This window comes from Mus pahari, chromosome 9 (assembly GCF_900095145.1).
Source record: "Mus pahari chromosome 9, PAHARI_EIJ_v1.1, whole genome shotgun sequence".
Lineage (NCBI taxonomy): Eukaryota > Metazoa > Chordata > Mammalia > Rodentia > Muridae > Mus > Mus pahari.
This window is the reverse complement of record NC_034598.1, coordinates 64957229-64978010: the sequence shown is the minus strand read 5'-3', so window position 1 is coordinate 64978010 and position 20782 is coordinate 64957229. Positions and strand designations below refer to the sequence as shown.

Genomic DNA, 20782 nt, shown 5'->3' with positions numbered 1-20782 from the left:
AAAAAAAAAAAGTAATGCATAGTAGTATACCATAATTAAATACTATGCAAAAAATACAATAAGTAAACTCTTGCCTTCTAAATATAACCACATTTTGGTGCATCTTTCCTAAGTGTGTTTCATTTGTCTTACATTAAATGTTGTAAAATGGAGTTAGTACCTATAGGGCCAAAGCATATTATTTACTCAATAGTGTTAAGCTGTAGTTCCCAGAAAAAAGGTTCCTTTAAAACTTTCATATAAAACTAAAGTATAAAATGTGCACATTTTTGCAGAAGATTACAATAATATGAGAAATTCAAGCTAAGTATAGAGTGACTCCTGTTCTAAGAACACGTCGTTCCCATCTGCATTATATATCCATCACTGAAGTTTCTTATTCTCAGAGCCAAAGAAAGTGAACAGAACACCCTGAGATGCTTTGTGTAATCCTCCCAAATGTGGGTTCTGGGCGCTGCCTGCCATGGGCGTGCTTCGGAGACTTTTTGAGCCAGCTGTGGTCTTGCCGGATAAGCTCCGTGCTTTGCCTTAGGCTCACCAGATGGCCTAAGTCAAGGCACTGCATATACAGGGAAGAAAGTGTATGTACAGCTTTTGGATAGACACCAGTGACACGGAGTCATTTCTGTACCACAGGGTGATTGTTGTCTTGGTTTGTTGAGATGGAGGAGTTCCTAGGTTGAAGGGCTTGTGATAAACTTCTACTTTGTCATTTATGTAGAGTACTCATAGATGAGTGGCATACATTTAGATGTAAAATAAAATTAGATCATAGTTCCTATATAACACTTTTTATGATACTCACAGACTAATGATTTAAATAATCTTGTAATTATTTGCTGCTTCCAATCAAAGTGTTTTGTAGCACACACATTCCTAAAAAAAATTTCTAGCCACATTAGTTGTTTCTTTTTAAACTGCATTCAGTCAAATTAGAAGACTTATTTCTGTAACAAATTACTGAGATGAGTTTGAATATTTTTTGAATTAAAAGAGAAAATATTTTATCCTATCTTAATGGTCATTCTCTAAACAACTGAAAAGTTTCTAGATTCTTTGAGATGTGAGTAGTATTTTAGTACTTTAGCGAAAGCCAATGAGTGCCTAGCTTAAAATAAAAAAATGTATAGGATACTTATGTAGAGTTATTCCACATTAGGTATTTCACAGTCTTTATGTAGTATACAACATGGTACTGCATCCTGAGGATGTAAGGATAACAAGCTAGTCTGTGGTCCACTTAGTGCTGAAGGTTACTTGCCAAGAAGATGCTCACTCATTGTAACCCGCATCCTACTAGCATCATGCCATGGAACGTCTCTCAGCCGTGTCTTCTGGAAATGGCTCTGAAGCCATGCTGTGTGCGTTCCCATGGTGCTTCAGCTATGCTTTTGAGTGCTTCTGCCTGAGTCTTAGATTTGTTGTCCATTATAATTTGGTTTTCTTGTGATTGCTCCTTTATACCATGGAACATACGTATCATGGCATGTGTCAGTTGTCAGTGACCAAGGCCTTGAGGTCATAAGCTAACTCACATAAAGCATCACTCGTGCTTTCCCTACCAGCCCCACCCTTTTCTCCGTACAGACTTTATACATCCAGCGGCCTTCTTGGCATCCGCTTGGATGTCTTCCTGAGCCCCTTGGAGTTCTCCTTGTAACAACTGCAACTGCTCAGCTAATGGCTTTTCCATCATGCAGGCGCTCAATTCCGACATCATCTTGATACCCTGTCTCTTGCCTCCTACTTGGTCTGCTTGGAAAGTCAGCTGTTGTACTTTCAAAAAATTGAGAACTGAACAACCTTTCCCCACCTGCACTCCTGCTGTGTCCTCCCCAGGTTGTCTCAGTAAACTCCATACACACTCCTGTTCTTACAGTGTTTTCGGAATACTAAGTTGGAACAGTTCTGTTAAAATACAATCAGACCATGGCAGTCCTTTTCTCAAAACTGTTCATTGCTTCCCTGATCCCATTCAAAATCCAGCCAAAGCCGCAGCAGGCCTATGAAAAGGCTTCTATAGTCTAGGATCCTGCACCACACTGACCGCAGTGTTACTTTACTCTCCTGGTATGTCTACCTTCTGCACTCACACTGACCCCCACACCCTTGGCAGTGGCTTGCGTAGCCATCCTCTGTATAACATTCTCCCTCCCTGTCGAGTCCTCTCTGGTAGTTCTCTATTTGTTTGTGGACACTGGGAGGGTGCTGTTGGGCTTCCTGTCTGAAGCTTGGAGCTCCTTCTCCTTGATGCTCTGTATGCCCCGTTCTCTGCTTGCTTTATTTTTAGGCTATGTAATATACTATGAGTTATTACCATTTATGACCGTGTTCTTTTATACTTTCCCCACTAAAATGTAAGTACCACTTTGACAGAATTCTAGTTTTGGTGGTGTGTGAGTCAAACCCAGGGCTAGAGTTAGGCATACATTTATGACTGAAGAACAAACTCCAGCCTAAGACAGGATTTCTGTCTGTTTCATTTACTGCTAGGATCTTTTGGTATTTAAAATACGTGTCTATAGTTGTTACTCAGTAAATATTTATTGGCTGTATGGATAGTATATATTTCAGGTCATTACTCACTGTGTCAAACTGAACCAGTTAGGATTTATCCAATGGTATAAACTGCAAATGACACAAACATGCTGAAAGGTGTAATGTTGATATTCTATTGCAATTATTGGAACAATACTTCAAGTTACTGTCTGGGTTAGAAATCAGTTTTGGAGAGTGAATGCGTAAGGAATAGAAACTGCACAAAAGTCAGCACAGTACTGCTAATCAATAGAATTGGAGAGTATAAAACAAAACTGTACAATGAAAATGAGCTTATTAAATGAATTCTTTTTTTCCTTTTCTTTTTTTAAATTTAATTTATTTATTATTATTTCCTTTTTTTACATTTCAAATGCTATCCCGAAAGTTCCCTATACCTCCCCCCACCCCGTCCCTCCTCCCCTACCCACCCACTCCCACTACTTGGCCCTGGCCTTCCCCTGTGCTGGGTCATATAAAGTTTATAAGACCAAGGGGCCTCTCTTGCCAATGATGACCGATTAGGCCATCTTCTGCTACATATGCAGCTAGAGACACGAGCTCAGAGGGTACTGATTAGTTCATATTGTTGCACCTACAGGGTTGCAGCCCCCTACAACTCCTTGGGTACTTTCTCTAGCTCCTCCATTGGGGCCCTGTGTTCCATCCAATAGCTGACTGTGAGCATCCACTTCTGTGTTTGCCAGGCACTGGCATAGCCTCACAAGAGGCCGCTATATCTGGGTCCCTTCAGCAGAATCTTGCTGTGGCTGATGATGGGATGGATTCCCGGATGGGGTAGTCTCTGGATAGTCCATCCTTTCATCTTAGCTCTAAATTTTGTCTCTGTACCTATATCCTTTCATGGGTATTTTGTTCCTTATTCTAAGGAGGAATGAAGTATCCACACGATGGTCATCCTTCTTGGTTTTCTTGTGTTTTGCAAGATGTATCTTGTGTATTCTAAGTTTCTGGGCTAATATCCGCTTATCAGTGAGTGCATATCTAGTGACTAGAAGATGAATTCTAAAACCTTCAAATATGTTTGTAATGTGAAGTTTTATGTATGCGTATGTGTGAACACCATGTTTACTCTTGTGTGTTTGTGTGTGATTAAAACTACAGTTTTCCTTAGTGAAGTTACTGGTAAATCTAGGGAAAAACTAATAATGAAAAAAATCTAAAAAAAAATTTAAAAACAATTTGTGAAGACAATCCAAAATGGTCTCCCGTGGTCCTGGTGACTAGGAAAGTGAGGGAGAGGAAAGTCCCCTTCCCTCCAGAGAGCGCAGAGCCTCTGAATTTCCTTTTCTTTGTTTTAGTATGGTTTTGGCAGGGGTTGTTTTAAGATAAACGTACATAAAGGTTTTCTCTAAATTAATCATCACAAGAAGACATTTTAAAAAATAAATGTTCTTGAAGCATTTAAAATGTTGGCTATAGTTGTCTCTGTCAGTTTCCTACCTTTGTACAGTTTTCCAATGTTACTTATTTATATATTATTATATATAATATTTCATATTATGATCCCAGAATTAAGTCATATTAAACAGTGAGCATTTATTTCAAATTTTATGAGTCAGGAATCCAAGAGAAGTTTATTATGTGACTGCAGCTCGCCAGGAGGTTGCAGCTCAGGATAGGGAGGGATTCTGTCGCTTTCTGCACTGTTGATTGCTTGGACACACGAGATCCTCTTTAAGCTTACTCCATCCTCATCTCAGTGTGTACCCAGGCCTCTGCAAGGCTGCCTTCTGGAGGGCCGCCATAGCCAGTTACCTGCGAGAGAGCACTGAGAACAAGGCCCAGTCTCAGAAGAGCTTGCCATCCTTTTGCCACTTTTCTCTTCATTAGTAGTGAGCCAGGCATGGTGGTGCGTGCTTGCAGTCCAGGAGCTGAGGCAGGAGGATCAAGGGTTTCAGAACAGCCTGACATCATGTTAAAATCAAGCCTATACCTCCTGCACCCAAAGCAAAACTAAGAAAAGGAAATTCAGAGCGTGTGTGTACTCTGGAGGAGAAAGGGTTGTTGACCAGGAAGTGAGGAGCACTGGGTGTTATTTTAAGATTGTCTTCACAAGCACTTTTGCCTTTTTAATTTTTAAGGTGTATTTTTTATTTTAAAGTATGTCTTTATTTGTATGCCTTTTGTGCATGTGTGCGTGTGTGGGTGCAAAAATGAGTTCTGTGGAGCTGGAGTTAGAGGTGGTTGTGAGTACCCCTCTGCCCCAGTGTGGGTCCTCTGGAAGAGCAGCGCGTGCTCTCTCTAGCCGAGCCATCTCTCCAGTCCTGACACACACTTTAATCTCCTCTGTCAAGCCTGCTGTCTGTAAGGAGGACCTGCGCACACGAGTTCATTGTCAGCAGAGCTGTGGTCTGTGAAACCCAAATCTGCTCACAGCGGAATAAGCATGGCTTGGCATCTGAAGAAAAAGAAATAGACACCAGAGTATGATAGCCATAGCTGCCCAACAGCTACAAGCTAGGGAGTGGGGAGACCTTCTCCACGAAGATGACAGAAGCCTGCAGCGAAGGGCTTCCTCGCCTTGTTTTGTCACATTGTAATTACCTCTGTGCTCAGAAACAGTCTAATCAGTGGGAAGGTTTAGGTTTGGTTTGTGAGGTGCTAGATACCTGAGAGCCCTATGCCTACTAAGGGAGCCCGAGTTACCCTGTCAGTTAAAAGAGTTTGTAGATAGAGGTTTGCAGCTTTTTTCTGCTGCCAGTTTTAAGTTCTTCATTAAAGAACTGAGTCTTCTGCTTGGTGTGGTAGAGAATAGGAGGTTGAAGGAGGAGGACTGTGGGTTTGAAGTCAGCCTGAGGTCGTGTTGGGGTGGGCAGAACAGAATATGTCTTCTGACTTCCTAAAAGATTAGTAGCTATAAATTATGCTTGCCTCTAGTCAGTCCTAAGAAAATTATGTCTGACTTAAAACTTATCCTGGGGTTATTTGTCTGACAACAACTGTTTCTCTTTTTATTTTTGCCATTTGGTTAAAAAATGATCTATTTTATCAATGTCTTTGTAGAACCTGTATCTTGCTTGTCTTATAATATTCTAAGACTAAATCTCTGTAGAGTGCTCTAATGGCATGCATAACTAATGCTTACTACTGATTGAGTGTTAGGTACTTCTAAAGCTTTAAATTTAAAAGGGTAAGTAACCTCGAGTGAGCTTAGATTTCTGAACGGTCTTTCTGCTGCTTAGCCCTCTCTTGAACTGTAATCGGGAGGAACTTTTGATTGGAGTAATCGTAAAGCAATGCACCTCGGTGATTCTGCTGTCTCTCCATAGCCTCACGTCTCCAAGTTTAGACAATACCTGGTGTCACCTAAGCCAAGGTCTAGGTGTTAGTTTTTGTTTTGTTTTGTTCTTGGTATATAGTAGGAGATGTCTTATAAATTATGACGGTTGAAGCTAACATGCATGTGCTTCCTACTCAGACTAACGCTGTTCCTCTTGTCCTTTTGTCTTACTGCCGCTTCCGTCCGTCCGTCCATCCGGTGTTTGCTTCTCCCTGGTTTGGATTGTGTGTGCTTGCTGCTCAATTCCTCTGCGTTAAAAGCTTCTTGGTGATAGCAAAGATGTCCTTGGGCCATCAAGTAAGTAGCTAACATTGGAAAGTCATGTTTTAAGGACACAATAATATTGTTGGTGTTACTTACAAATGAAAAATAGTATTTCAGTTTTGATTGTGAAATGCTCAATGACCACTGTGCATCTGCTGCTATGGTCTGTGTGAGAGCCACAGAGTCTGTACTTAAGTCACAATCACAATCATTCAGAGCAGTGGCTTTCAACCTGTGGGGTCAAACCACCCCTTCACGCATTGGAAAGCAAGAGATTTACATTAAGATTCATGACAGTAGCAAGATTACAGTTATGAAGTAGCAATAAGAATAATTTTATAGGGGCTGGAGAGATGGCTCAGCGGTTAAGAGCACTGACTGCTCTTCCAGAGGGCCTGAGTTCAGTTCCCAGCAACCACATGGTGGCTCACAACCATCTGATTCCCTCTTCTGGTGTATCTGAAGACAGCTACAGTGTACTCATATAAATAAATAAATCTTTAAAAAAAAAATAGGTTTAAAAAGAAACAAGGAGAAAATAATTTTATGGCCAGTATCACCACACCATGAGAAACTGTAGTTTGGAAGCATTAGGAAGCTTGAGAAACCACTAAGTTAGAAGCTAATTCAGTATTTAGTAAGACCTCCTTCTTACAATAAGGGACCTATTTACTGTCTCATGAAACTGAGAAAGTGTTTTCATTTATAGAATTTTAATAGAATAATTGAATTGTCATTTTTGTTTGTATTTTGGAGCTTTTTATGAAAACATGTTTTATTTTAGTGGTCTAGAAACCCTTTAAGATAAATTATATTCAATTTACTGTAACAGATTTTGCTGGTTTTGTTGTTTTTGTTTTTTTTGTTTTTGTTTTGTTTTTTTGTGTTTTTTTCTGGATAGGGATGGACATTGTGGTGGCTTTTGAATAAGCACAGCAAATAAGACATGCCACCTCAGATGGTTTTAGTCCATTTAGACAGTGACAGGAGCAATTGGCACATTAGAAATCATAGCAACACTGAACCGAAAAGAACTTCCGAGCTCAGTTCATTAAACCCTGATCCTACAGGTTAAGCCTGAAGCTCATCTGTGCGAAGCACAGTCCACTAAGGCCTGCTATTACTATGCCACAGTGAGAGCAAAGCGTTGGTGGTTGGATTCAGGTCTGTTAGTAATTAAAGTAATGAGAATTTTATTCCATCATAAATTGAACAGAGGTTTTGATTTTTATTGAATGGCACATAGGAAACTAATTTCAAAGTTTGTATTTATGTTTAGTAGTCACCTCACTGTTGCAAGCCATCTCTGTGCTCTGGACCTCATTTTTGGGGGAATTCAAAGAAAGGGAATGAGCAAGATAATGACAAAAGTTCTTCATAATGAGGTTTCTGTTGTTGTTCTAAAGAGAGGGCAAATGAGGACATGAATGTGGTTACATAGTCACATAACAAAGCCATAATGAATGTGGTTACATAGACATGTAACAAAGCCATAATTTCCATAATTAATATATACACACACACATATAAAATCTTTGGTCTGTATTAGTTTTTTCTCACAAGTAAATTAGAAAGAATATTTAATTTTTTATAGAAAGCTAATTTAAAGTAATACACTATTTCTTTTAACTCAACAGCAATTTGTTCTTACAATATGGTGTAGTACACGCAATATTACCAGGTAGTGGAAAACAAAAGTAGAAGAACATAAATCTCTTTGTATACATTTTTTATTATTCCAAGAATAGTTTTAAATCTTAAAACTCCTTACAGATATTACTAAATCTTCCTACTACCATAATTTTATATAAGAAAGACTCAGATCTTCAGGGCAGTCCGGCTGACTCGCAGATTACTTAGGTATCTCATTTTAGCTTCCATGCAGGAGAAGAGAAATGCCAGGATTTGCAAAATTCTTTAAAGTTTGATGAGTTGCTGAGGATGTGGCACAGTAACTGTAGTGTTATTTATGCCAGTGTGCTTGCTGTCCAGTGGGAGAAGCCCCTAAGTAGTTGCATGCACTATAAGTGGAGCCAGCAGGGGGCACTGTAGTGTCACCATTAGCAGGTGAGTCACTTGTTAAGAGGCTATGCTACCACAATGATTCCTTTGCCAAATAGCTTTTCAGTTATTTAGCAAATAGTTATCAGTTGTGACAGTGGAAACACACAGCACCACAGTCATTGTACTTCTTCAGCTTCTGTTCAGATAGTCCACTGTGATATACTTCCTGTAGGGCACTAATGATTTGGGTTATGAAGAGAAATGTTTATGAACTAGTTGAGACAAAACACACAGGAAGATGGGGTCTTGGTCTTACTGTAAAGCAGTCTGAAAAAGAGGTTACTTGAGAGCTGGGCATGGAGACACAGGCCTGTAATGCCACATCAGGGAGGCAGGCCGGCAGGGGCACATGGGGTCTCTCCACTTTGGGTTCTTCTTTGGAGAAGCACGTAAACACTGGGTCGGGAAGGTGGACAGGACTGTTTTCCTGTGTGTGTAGTGGACTTACTTAAACACATGCCTGTGTATACTAACAAAATGCACAAACAGGCTGTAATCAACTCTTTTCTCTAGCTTGTGGCTCTCCCCAGAAATGATGACTATGTTGTGGTTTTTAATCTTTTATTTTTTTGCTTTTTTGCTTGAAAAGGGGTAAGGATTTGTTTTTAAATTTTAAATTTTTAAAATTACATATGTATCTCAGGGTGTGTGTGTGTGTGTGTGTGTGTGTGTGTGTGTGTGTGTGTGTGTGTTAGCACCCATGTGGTCACAGTATGCTTTTGGAGGTCAGAGGATGATTTGTGTATATCAGTTCTCTTGTCCCACTATGTGGGTCCTGAACGTGGCTCATCACACTGGGTGGCAGGTGCCTTTACTACTGAGCTTGGCTTGCTTTTTATTTCTTAACACATTTTTTTTTTTCTGATATTAAGGATTAAATCCAGGGTACCCCTCTCATGCTAAGCCAGTGCCCTGTCAACACTGGTTTTTAAGGACTGTACCAGAGTGTATGGAATATGTTGGGAACTTGCTTTTTGTAGTTGATGTTCTATTTCTGTGACTCATGCATGTTGTTTGACCCAGAAGTAGACGACATATGCTATTGTGGCTTATGCTAGTGCCACAATTTATTAACCCACTTTATTATTTTATTTTTATGAGACAGAGTCACTGAGTAGAACTAGCTTGGCTAGAACCTACTATGAGGAGTAGGCTACTCTTGAACTAACAGAGATCTCCTTGCCTTTGCCCTCGGAGTACTGGGATTAATGATGTATACCATACTTGGATAACACATTTAGTTTGTTTAGTTTTAGAATTATTATTGCTGTTTTTATGAGTGTGCGTGCTCTGTACCTAGAGCCAGTGGAAGTCAGATGACGGTGTTGGATTCCCTGGAGCTGGAGTTATAGATGGTTGTAGTTGTCATGTGGGCCTGGGGAATCTAAAGTCGGGGCCTCTGAAAAGAGCTAGTGCTCGTAACTACTGAGCCATCTCTCTAGTACTTCTCATCCCCTCTGTTTTATTTTTTAATTGGTGAATATTTAAGCTCTTTGAGTTTTGTTTTTGTTTTGCTTCCTTTGGTTTCTGAAAAGCATTGTCTTAGTTAGGGTTTTACTGCTGTAATAGACACCATGACCAAGGCAACTCTTATAAGGACAACATTTAATTGGGAATAGCTCACTGGTTCAGAGGCTCAGTCCATTATCATCAAGGTGGGAAGCATGGCAGCATCTAGGCAGGCATGGTGCAGGAGGGACTAAGACTTTTACATCTTCATCTGAAGGCTGCTAGTAGAATACTGACTTCCAGGCAATTAGGGGGAGGGTCTTACAGCCCACACCCTCAATGACACACCTACTCCAACAGGGCCACACCTTCTAATAGTGCTATTCCATAGGCCCAGCATATACAAACCATCACATTTCACTCCCTGACCCCTATAGGCTTGTCCAAGCATGTGAATCTATGGTGACCGTACCTAAACGTAGCATAATGCAAAAATACATTTAGTCCAACTTCCAAAGTCCCCATGGTCTATAGCAGTCTCAACAATGTTAAAGTCCAAAGTTCAAAGTCTCTTCTGAGATTCAGTCATTTAACTGTAATGACCAAAGCAAGACAGGACACCAGCTAAAAACTCCAAAATCTGCATCTCCATGGCTGATGTCAAAGTTGTCTTCAGATCTCCACTCCTTTTTCATCTTTGTTAACTGCAACAAACTTCTTTCTCCTGGGCTGGTTCCACTCCGTTAGCAGTTTTTCTTAGCAGATAGCCCACGGCTCTGGCATCTCAAACATCTTAGGCTCCTCCAAAGGGCTAGCATCACTTCTCCATCTCTGTTCTCTGTATTACTCTAAGCTCATGTTGATCCACTCCACTGCCACTGCTGTTCTTGGTGATCATCCCATGGTATTGGCATCTCCAATACATTGAGGTCTTCTGCTGCAATGAAGTTTAACCAAAGCCTCTTATAGGCTCTCTTCATGGTGCCAAGTCTCAACTCCTTTGCAGGACCCCTTCAGTCCTAGACTGTCAATTGCAACTGAGGCTGCACCTTCACCATTGGCCTTCCACGGCCTCTCACAGTGCCAAGCATCCGCTTTTCTTCATGACCCCTTCATGCCTTCAAAACCAGTCCCACCTGGGTGACTCTTACACATTACTAGAGCACAGCTTCTTTGTGCTCTCAGAAAACACTTCCCAGAAGGTTTCACCTTAGTGATGCTTGGTCTCTTCTTAATCACCATTAATTTCTTAGCTCTAGCTAACCAGCATCAATTGTCCCATTGGTCCCTTCTATTGTGGATTCTAAAGCCACATGTCCAAAGCTGCTGAGTTCTGCTGCTTGCTTGGGCTGGAACATGGCCCTCTTGTTCTATTACATTATCACCAGCTTGTTGATTTCCAACTCTCTTACTGCCTAAGTTTAGCTGTCCTGGAACTTAGTCTGTAGACTGACTTTGAACTCAGATATCTGCATGCCTTTTTCCTAAGCACTGGGACTAAAGGTCCCAAGCCTGGATTTAAGTTTTTCTTCACCTAGAACTTGCTCTGTTCTAGGCTGGCCTTGAACTCAGAGATCTGCTTGTCNTTGCCTCCTGGGATTAAAGGCTTATACTACCACACCTGGACCTAAATTTAGCTGGGTGGAATCTTGCCCCAAGGTCACTACTCCCTTAAATCAATTAAATATCCTGGATCCCAGGATTCAGCTCCATTTTACTTTCTGATGTTGCTTTAATACTCAAACTATATATTTTGTATTTCTCCTTTCTCAGCTTGCTATGCTTGTTCAAAATGCTCTTCATCAGACTTAATCAGAGAACAAAGTCTATTGGGCTTTTTTTGAGACTTTCTTTGTCAATGCAATTAATATAAATCTTAGCTTCAGGCAGTCTCTTCAGACAGTGTCAAAAAGCAGCCATATTCTTCACTAAAACATCACAAAAACAGTCTCTTGGCCACATATTAAAGTTCCCCACTGAAACCTCTTGGGCCAGCAGGCCTATCAGTTCAAATGACCCTTAGCACCACTGTCTTCCATATTCCTACTAGGTTGGCCCATTAAGCCGCACTTAAAGCATTCCAGAGCTTTCCAAATCCAAAGTCCCCAAATCCACATTCTTCCAAACAAAAGCATGGCCAGACTTATTACCTCAATACTCCAGTCCCTGGTACCAACTGCTGTCTTAATTACATCTTACTGCAGTGAACAGACACCATGACCAAGGCAACTCTTATAAAAAAACAACATTTAATTGGGACTGGTTTACAGGTTCAGAGGTTCAGTCCATTATCATCAAGGTGAGAGTATGGCAGCATCCAGGCAGGCATGGTGCAGGCAGAGCTAAGAGTTCTACATCTTCATCTGAAGACTGCTAGCAGAATCCTGACTTCCAGGCAGCTAGGATGAGGGTCTTATAGCCTACATCTACAGTGACACACATCCTCCAACAAGGCCATACCTACTCCAGCAGGGCCACACCTTCTAACAGTGCTACTCCCTGGGCCGAGCATATACAAACCATCACAAAATAGATTTTATTCTTTTTTCTTAGTATGCACATAGAAGAGTTTTTCTAGGGATGAGAGCAAGTTTGTGTTACATTCATCAAGTGTGTGCTAGCCCCAAATTGTTTTCCAGGGTGCGAGTATCAGTTTGTACTCCAGCAGTGCCCAAAGAGACTTTGATGACCCATCTTATTTGATCTTCTCAAGCTTATTAAATTTTTTCAGTTCTGATGGCTGTAAAATATCCCACTGTGAACCTGATTTCTACCTCCTCTCTGATTTTTAAGCAGGAAGAATATTTCCATGTACTAATTGGATATTTTCATTTTCTGTTGCAGTATTGCTTAGTTCTTCTTCCTAGTTTTCTGTTGCTGTTGGTCTTTTTAATTGGTGTATAGGAGCTATAGGTTTAAAACACTTTAGATACAGACTTTTTAAACTATATGGCTGTGAAGATATTCTCCTGTTGAGTGTTTTTTTCAGGTTCATTGTGTGATTGATCATCTGATGACCAAACTCATAATTTTAATGTGGTAGTGGTCATGTGAATCACAAAAAATGTTCCCTTTTTGTTGGAACAGTGAGCCTCAGGCTGGCAGCTGAGACAGGAGATTTAGTCAGCGGATGCTGTAACTGGAGAAGTAAATTTGGGAGTTACCTGTTCCTAGGTTTTTGGTTTTTAGTTTGGCTTGATAATTTTACTTTGGGGTACATATTTTGTTATACCTTTTCTTGGATGGTAAATGAGTGTTTTATATTTTGGTTTTGAAGTATAAGGAGCTAAATATAATTTTGAAAACTTTAGGACAATAGGAAATATGTAAAACAATTGGATTTTTTTAAAGATAAAATGATGGGGCTGGAGAGATTGCTCTCTACTAAGAGCACTGGCTGTTCTTTCAGAGGTCCGGAGTTCAATTCCCAGCAACCACATGGTGGTTCACAACCATCTGTAATGGGATCTGATGCCTTCTTATGGTGTGTCTGAATACAGCTACAGTGTACTCATATTTAAAAAAAAAAAAAAAAAAAAAAGATAAGATGATAAAAATACCAGTGAGATGTTGTAGTTAGAATGACAAATAAGGACCAAGTCCATGGGTTTTCAGATGAAACTAAACTGTCCACAAGCACAGAAGCATGCAAGTGTGTGGAGGGCCTGGGGCTGGGTTTGTCCCACCCTGTTCCCTCACCGCTTTCAGTCTTTATTTCTCCTCACATCTTCTTGGGTCACTCCTGTGTGTGGGTAGCTTGGCCTGGAGGGTGAGAAGTGTGAAGTCCACTGCATACTGAAAGTTGGGATGGCAAGTTTGTTTCTCCTTTTCTTTCTTTTTTTTTTTTTTTTTTGTTTTTGACTTTGTTTTTTAAACATGGTGCCTTTTTTTTTTAATAAAAAAAAAAAAAAAAAAAAAAGACTTTTCTGTAGCAGTGGCTGTCTGCCGGCATGCCTGTACAGCACATGCCTGCCTTGGTGCCTGCGGAGATCCAAAGAGAGCGCTGTAGCTCCTAGAACTGGAATTACCGGTGGTTATAAGCCACCATGTAGGAACTGGGAACTAGGAACCAAACCAGAGTTCCCAACAAGAGCAACAAGTGCTGCTAACTGCTGAGTTCTCTCTCCAGCCCCTGCCAGGAAGCCTTGGGAAGACAGACTTAGAAACCTACTCTGAGTAGGTTGCCTGTGTTATTTGCTGGTTAGTTGTGGAGAAGGTAGCCCCTGAACCTCACTTTCACTCCCTTTGAAACCAAAAATTTACCTACTTGCCATCCAAAAATTAGAAGCCAGAGTAGAAATTCAGTTGACTATAAAGTATTTTTTCTCTCACTAATTTGTATTTTCTGATCATTAAAATAAAGCTGTACATTTTCTCCTTATACTTTTTGATCATTTTATTTCTTCTCTGAAATGACTTGTATTCACAGATATTGAAGTTATATTTGTGAAAGACAGTTACTCATAGGGAGACTTAGCAGTTGGATAAGGATAGTGTCTGTAATATGTGTACTTAACTCAGTCTTACTTGTCCATTCCTCTTGGATTTATAGTAAATGAACATAAAAACAAAATGATCATGCAAGTAATTAAAGTGGTAAGATTAATATCATCAAAAAGGTACTTTAGGTTTATTTCAAGTTATTAATTATGCCATAAAACCTATTAATTCAATAGTAATTTCTTTTCTTTTCTTTCTTTGAGCTGTTGTAGCGAACAGTGACGAACCTCAGCATTTGACCCCAGGAAAGATGAGTCAGCGCCAAGGCAGAGAAGCCTACCCAACCCCAACTAGAGATCTGCCCCAGCCTTCTCTCAGCCCTGCCAGCCTTCACAGCCAGGGTAAGAGGGCTCTAGGGGGCAAAGACTGGCATTTGTGGCACCACACTGCATTTCTGCCTGGCTTTATACAGTTTTTGTTGCTGTTTGTTTGGTTTGGGTCATTTGCAGTGTCTGGGAATGAACACACTCTCCTTCCTGGTTACTTGCCTTTTCTTAGCCTCACCAGTGTTGGGCTCTTCTAAGCCAGGGATTCATTCACTTTTTGGTCTTCTAGTCTCCTTACATACACAATAAAAAGTATGGAAACTTGCACCTCTTAACCATTCTTTCTCTTACCCCGCCCCGACCCCAGCTCATGCCCTCTCCATTTCCAGTAATTTGTAAGCACTGTCTCACACCCACTCTGTGAGACCAGTTCTGTTACATTCTCTGCTGTTGACTCCCTAGCTCCTTTACCTCTGCTGGTTGGCTTCTCTGCCTGCCTGCTTTACCTAATACAGTATCTTCAGTTCTCTCCGTGTTGCTACAAGTAATCGGATTTAGTTTTCAAGGACTGCTTGTTTACTGATTTCCATATTTGAGCATTTGGAATTGATGGATCATGAATAATATTTTTATTACAAAAGATGTTTTTTCCCTTACTGTAGTTTGGGTATTTTCACAAGGCTTAAATGCTTATCTTAATCAAAAGACTATTTTTATTTCCACTCCTATATAGTGAGAGGGCTATGATGTGATGGTATGAAGAATCTAAATAAAATCTGAACATACACATATACACACATACTAAATCAGGCATTCTGTGTAGTCTGCCTTGAATTTTGTATTAAAAATGTACTACATAGTAGTGTATAATACACTTCTCATTTTATTGCACAGAATATTTAAATCTGTATATAAAGGTTCAAGATTAAGTTTTTTTCCACTGCTTCTTTGATGACATTTATAAATGAAACTCATTCTTTTTCCATGAGTACATGGCAGCAAAGAATTTGGTGACTAATATCTGTAGTGTTATGAAACTGCCTTTGGCCTTCCAGGCCCCATAAAAGGGTGTTGCAGACTCCCACAAGCCTGTGGGTTGCACTTTCTAATTTATGAGCACTCTGGTACTCAGCTAGAGTGTTATTGCCTACTCTCAGTTCTCCGCCACACTCCAGAGCTGCAGTGAAAGAGCTTTTGCTTTTAAGATTTTAGAACTTTAATTTGTTGTGTTTTTATTTATTTTATTTTGGGTGGTTTCAGTTATCTTCTAAATGATGGTTTGAAATTGTTAGATGGGAAATTCCAGAAAGGGCAACTCCTTAGTTTTAAGTTGCACTCAATTATGAGTATTGTGATGAAATCTGTCAGGATCCTGGTCTGTCCTTGCAGGAATGTGGACCATCCCTTTGTGGAGGGCATTCTGCTGGATGCAACTCTCACCCTGTGTTATGAAGGGGTTGTATTACAGTATGCTGTTGTAATTATTATTTTAGTTGCTGTTACTCTTTTATGGTACCCACTTATAAGCTAAACACGATACAGTATGGTCTGTGTAAGGCGTAGCACTATTAGTGGCTGCAGGGATCCGCTGAGGTCCTGGAGTGTAATACCCATGGGAAAGGGAAGGGGCTGTTAGTAAGCTCGTACTTTAGAAAGTTACAGTTAGACCTCTGACTCTCATAATTCAACTGGCTGTGTCGGGTTTTAGTGTTTTAACGTTATGATTTCTCTTGTGAGATGAAGCTTGTTCCACCCCTCTTCTCCCAGCCTTCTTGTTTTGGAGGCAACGTCCCATATAATGCAGGCTGCCTTTAAACCTTCCAGTAAGGATGCCAACCTTGAACTCATGCACCTTCTGCTCTCACCCCATGAGTGCCAGGATTACATGTGGGCACCACTATGCCCAGTGCACGTGGTATTGGGGATTGAACCCAGAACCTTCAGCATGCCAGGAAGACCTCTACCACCTGGCTACATCCCATCCCCAAGTCTATTATATCATCAATCCTGAAGAATGTCCTTGTTTGTTTTTGTCAAATGTGCCTTTGACGTTTCAGTAAACTGGTCCAGTGTCCTAAATAATGCTGGCACTTTAATTCCTGCAACTATTACTTAGTTTGTTTGTTTGTTTCTTTCTTTCTTTCAAAGATTTATTTATTGTATGTATGTGACTACACTGTCGCTGTCTTCAGACACACCAGAAGAGGTCATTGGATCCCATTACAGATGGTTGTGAGCCACCATGTGGTTGCTGGGAATTGAACTCAGGACCTCTGGAAGAGAAGGCAGTGTTCTTAACTGCTGAACCATCGCTCTAGCCCTTAATTTCTGATATTTCCTATAAATGGGAGAATGCCAAGATTTGATTATATTAATTTGGATCATTTTTGAACAATAGTTTTTATAGGGAAGGTGTTCTATAACATGTTCCATCACATGCGAGGAGTCACTTGGTTTCTGGTTGTCCTACTAGTGGGGACATGCGGATGAGTTATAGATTCAAGCTGCACTAGTCCAATTTTCTTTATTGAAAGTTGCATCTTTTCTTCTTTAATCGACTAAGTAAAAAGGAAATGCTCTTTGGCACCCTCCAAACACCCTGTTCTCCATCAGCCTTTTACAAACATTTGAACAACAATTTTTTTTAATGAATGATCTTATTTATTTGTGTGTGTGCTGTATGTGGGTATGTGCATGTGAGTGCGGGTGCCTGCAGAAGCCAGAAGTGGGTGTCTGCATCCTCTGGAGTGGAAGCTGTAGTCAGTTATGAGCTACCTGGTATAGGTGCTGGTAGCTCAACTCAGCTCTGTGAAACTGCGCAAGTGCTCTTAACCACTGAGCCGTTTCTCCAGCCCCCTTGTAAATCTTTTTTTGCCAAAAGATGACTTTCTTAGTTAGGGTTACTATTGCTGAGATGAAACACCCTGACCAAAAGCAGATTGGGGAGTGAAGAGTTATTTTAGTCACAGTTCCATGTAACATTTAATCAAAAGCAGTGAGGGTAGGAACCCAGGCAGGGCAAAAACCTGGAGGCAGGAACTGATGCAAAGACCATTGGACGGTGCTGCTTACTGACTTGCTTCCCATGGTTTGCTCAGCCTGCTTTCTTGTAGAACCCAAGACTCCCAGCCCAGGGACAGCACCACCCACAATGGACTGGGCCCTCCCCCATTGACCACCAATTAAGAAAATGCCTTACAGCTGGATTTTTTTTTTTTTTAAGTCTGTTAATTTTTCTTTTTTTTTTTTTTTAATTTTTTTAAATATATTTTCTTTATTTACATTTCAAATGTTCCCTTTCCCATCCCCCTGCCCCTCCTGAAATCCCCTATTCCATCTTCCCCTCCCCTGCTCCTATGAGGGTGTTCCCCTACTCACCTCCTCGCCCTCAAATTCCCCTACCCTGGGACATCTATCTAGCCTTCATAGGACCAAGGGCTCCTCCCATTGATGCCAGATGAGGCCATCCTCTACAGCTGGATCTTCTGGAAGCATTTTCTCAACTGAAGCTCCCTCCTCTTTGAAAAATCTAGCTTATTTCAAATTGACATAAAACTAGCTAGTACAACTGACCCATTGTTAACTTGACACACAAACACATTGCTTTTCAATGAGAACTTTCCCTTTTTCATTTATCCCCACGATGGGATGGGTTAATAGTAATATCACAATATATGACATAAAAAATTCAGTTCAGCCCCCTTAAATATCCAGTGTCTTTTAAAATACAGAATATCTTTTTAAAAAGTCAAGGTCTTCCAACTGTGGGTTCCTATGTAAATCAAAATTACATGGATATTTCCTTCAAGAGGGAGGAAGCAGAGCACAATCACAACCTGAACAGAGCCAAGTCAGACTCACACAGTGCACATAACTCAGCGGCCAGTTGTCTGGGACTCACTCACGGTTTTCTGCACTCCTCCATGGTGCCCTCTGCTGCAGCACACACAGTGACTTGTAGTTATGGCTGGCTCTGCTCCACTGCTCTTCTCTGTGGTCATCCTGTAGTACTGGCATCTCCAAAACTGCTGGGGTTCCTTGCTGACCTGGGCCACTTCACCATAGCCTCTCCTGGGCCCTCCCTCTTCAGGGCCTCCAGCCCTGCCACACAGTGCCAAGCCTCAGCTGCTCTCCATGCTCTTCACACCTTCAGAACCAGCACCATTTGGATGACTCTCACAACTGCCAGATTCAGCTGCCAGCACAAGGAACAACTTGGGCCATGTCTGGAACACAGCTTGTGCGCTGACTCTCAGGAAACGCTTTCCAGAAGATTTCACCTCAGCGATGCTGGCTTCTTCTTAAGCATCATTTATTTCTCAGCTTCAGCTAACTAGCAGTCAGTATTCCTGCAAAGCAGAGGTTTCACTTTAGTGGTTCTGCTAGCTTGTTAAGCACAGCTGGTTCTTCAGCCCCAGCTGACCAGACACCACGGATTCCCCATACAGATGGCCCAGTAGAATCTTTGCCAGGCCTCCTTCATCTCCATGGCTCTCAACATTCTTATCTTCTAGGCTCCTATAAAACAGCTGACTGAGCCTGGAGGCAGGAGGTGATGCAGAGACCATGGAGGGATGGCTTGCTCCTCGCGGCTTGCTCAGACTGCTTTCCTATAGAACCCGGATTGCCAGCCCAGAGGTGGCATCACTGACAGTGGGCTGCCCCCCCCCCAATTGCTCACTAAATAAGAAAATGCCTTGCAGGCAGGTCTTAAGACGCAGTTTCTTAACTGAGACTCCTCCTCTGGGGACTCTAGCTTGTAGTAAGTTGACGTAAAGCTGAACCAGTTGAACAATGTTGCCTTTCTACTTTTGATATTAACATTTATCGATTTTTTTTTTCTAAAAAGAAGAGATCTTTATCTTTCTGGCTGTTTTCAATGTAAAATTATTACTATGGATAAATTACTGTTCTTAGGTATTCGTTATGTTTTTGTTTTAACAAAAGTGAGATAGTAGGCACATGAGAGAGAGCTCTGGTTAGGAGTGGGGTTAGCTCTTCTGTAGGATCTGAGTTCAAATCTTAGCACCTATGTCCAGCTGTCTTCTGGCTTCCTTGTGTACTGCACCCATGCACAGATATCCCTTCCCACACAAGATTATAGTTTTGCAGCACATCATATTTTACTGAGTTTTAAAATCAGATCATATTCAGAAAAAACTTACAGAAGAATGTGGTAGATAACTCCCCATGGTTGATATGATTATTGCACTAGTTGTCATAACTATTTTGACAAAAATGATCACTTGGGTTGACAGTAATAGGCTCATTTAGAATTTTAGTATGAGGCTGGCTGGCCCAGTGCCTCAGTGGGTAATGTGCTTGGTGAGCAAATATGGCAGCCTGACTTTGAGCCTCAAGATTCATAAAATGGTAGAAGAGAGCTGATTCTATCAGTTTATCCTCTTGCCTCCGCATGCATTCCCTCCCCCAAACATATCATACATGCACACAATAATAATGATTATCTGGTTTAGATTTTAAGCTCTTTTTTAAATTATTATAATGGAGAAATTAAGCACTATTATGTATCCATGTTGTTTGAATAGTTAAAACAAAAATACAGTTCTTAACCTCTCACATTTTTACAAGGTCTAAGACTGCCACATTTGTTTGCAGGGAGGTGGGACGGTTGGGAGCAGGGTCTCCCCATAGAGTCCAGGACTGAGCTGCTGCCTGCTGAGAGCCGGCGGTCCAGCTGCACACTGTCCTGAGATGGGTCCTCACCTCTGCTTCCTGCTAGCAGCCTGTGAGCTGAAGTGTCACTCTGCGCTTCGGCCTTCTCGGTTTGGGTTATTCTACTGGTTCTGTGGTGGCCATATTACAGGGGTTCATTTGTTTGTTTGGGTTACTCTACTGGCCCTGCGGTGGCCATATTACGGGGGTTCATTTGTTTGTTTGGGTTTGCATCTCCTACTGACTCATGGTGAACATTCTCATGCCTATTGTGCAGCTTTCAGGAAATACCAGTTCTTATTTGCTCCATCTACAAATTTGGCTTTCCAGGCTGGGCAGTGGTGGTTCAAGTCTTTAATTCCAGTACTTAGGAGGCAGAGGCAAATGGATCTCTGAATTGTAGGCTAGCCTGGTCTACAGAGTGGAGTGTGTCCTACAATAGCTGGGGCTACACAGAGAAACCCTGCCAGGAAAAAAACAAAACAAACAAACAAACAAAAAAACCAAAGCAAAATTGGATTTTTACATTATTATTGAGTTTTAAGAGTTATTAAATATATTTGTGCCATCTTTTAATGGCTTTGTACTTTATTTTCTTAGTCTTGGCATGCATTATCAGTGTCTTAATGATTTCCTTGACAGAGCAGATGTTTTTAATTTTAATGTAGGTAGCTTTTTAATTTTCCCCAAGCTTTTTTCATATTAAAAATCTGTTTCTTCT

General features: G+C 41.0%; 1 protein-coding gene across 6 annotated transcripts in view; it reads left to right on the top strand.

Annotated features, from left to right (window-relative positions):
* Osbpl8 (oxysterol binding protein like 8) overlaps positions 1-20782 on the top strand; it is a 132261-nt gene that overhangs the window by 51273 nt on the left and 60206 nt on the right. For 3 of the 6 annotated variants that reach the window (XM_021205463.2, XM_029542200.1, XM_029542201.1), the window contains one exon: positions 14323-14460. In XM_021205463.2, the coding sequence (XP_021061122.1) occupies positions 14370-14460 (91 nt within the window). In that variant the 5' untranslated portion in view covers positions 14323-14369. Of the gene's footprint in view, positions 1-6102; positions 6140-14322; positions 14461-20782 lie in introns of all 6 variants that reach the window. The other 3 variants (XM_029542199.1, XM_021205460.2, XM_021205462.2) reach the window with 3 other exon arrangements.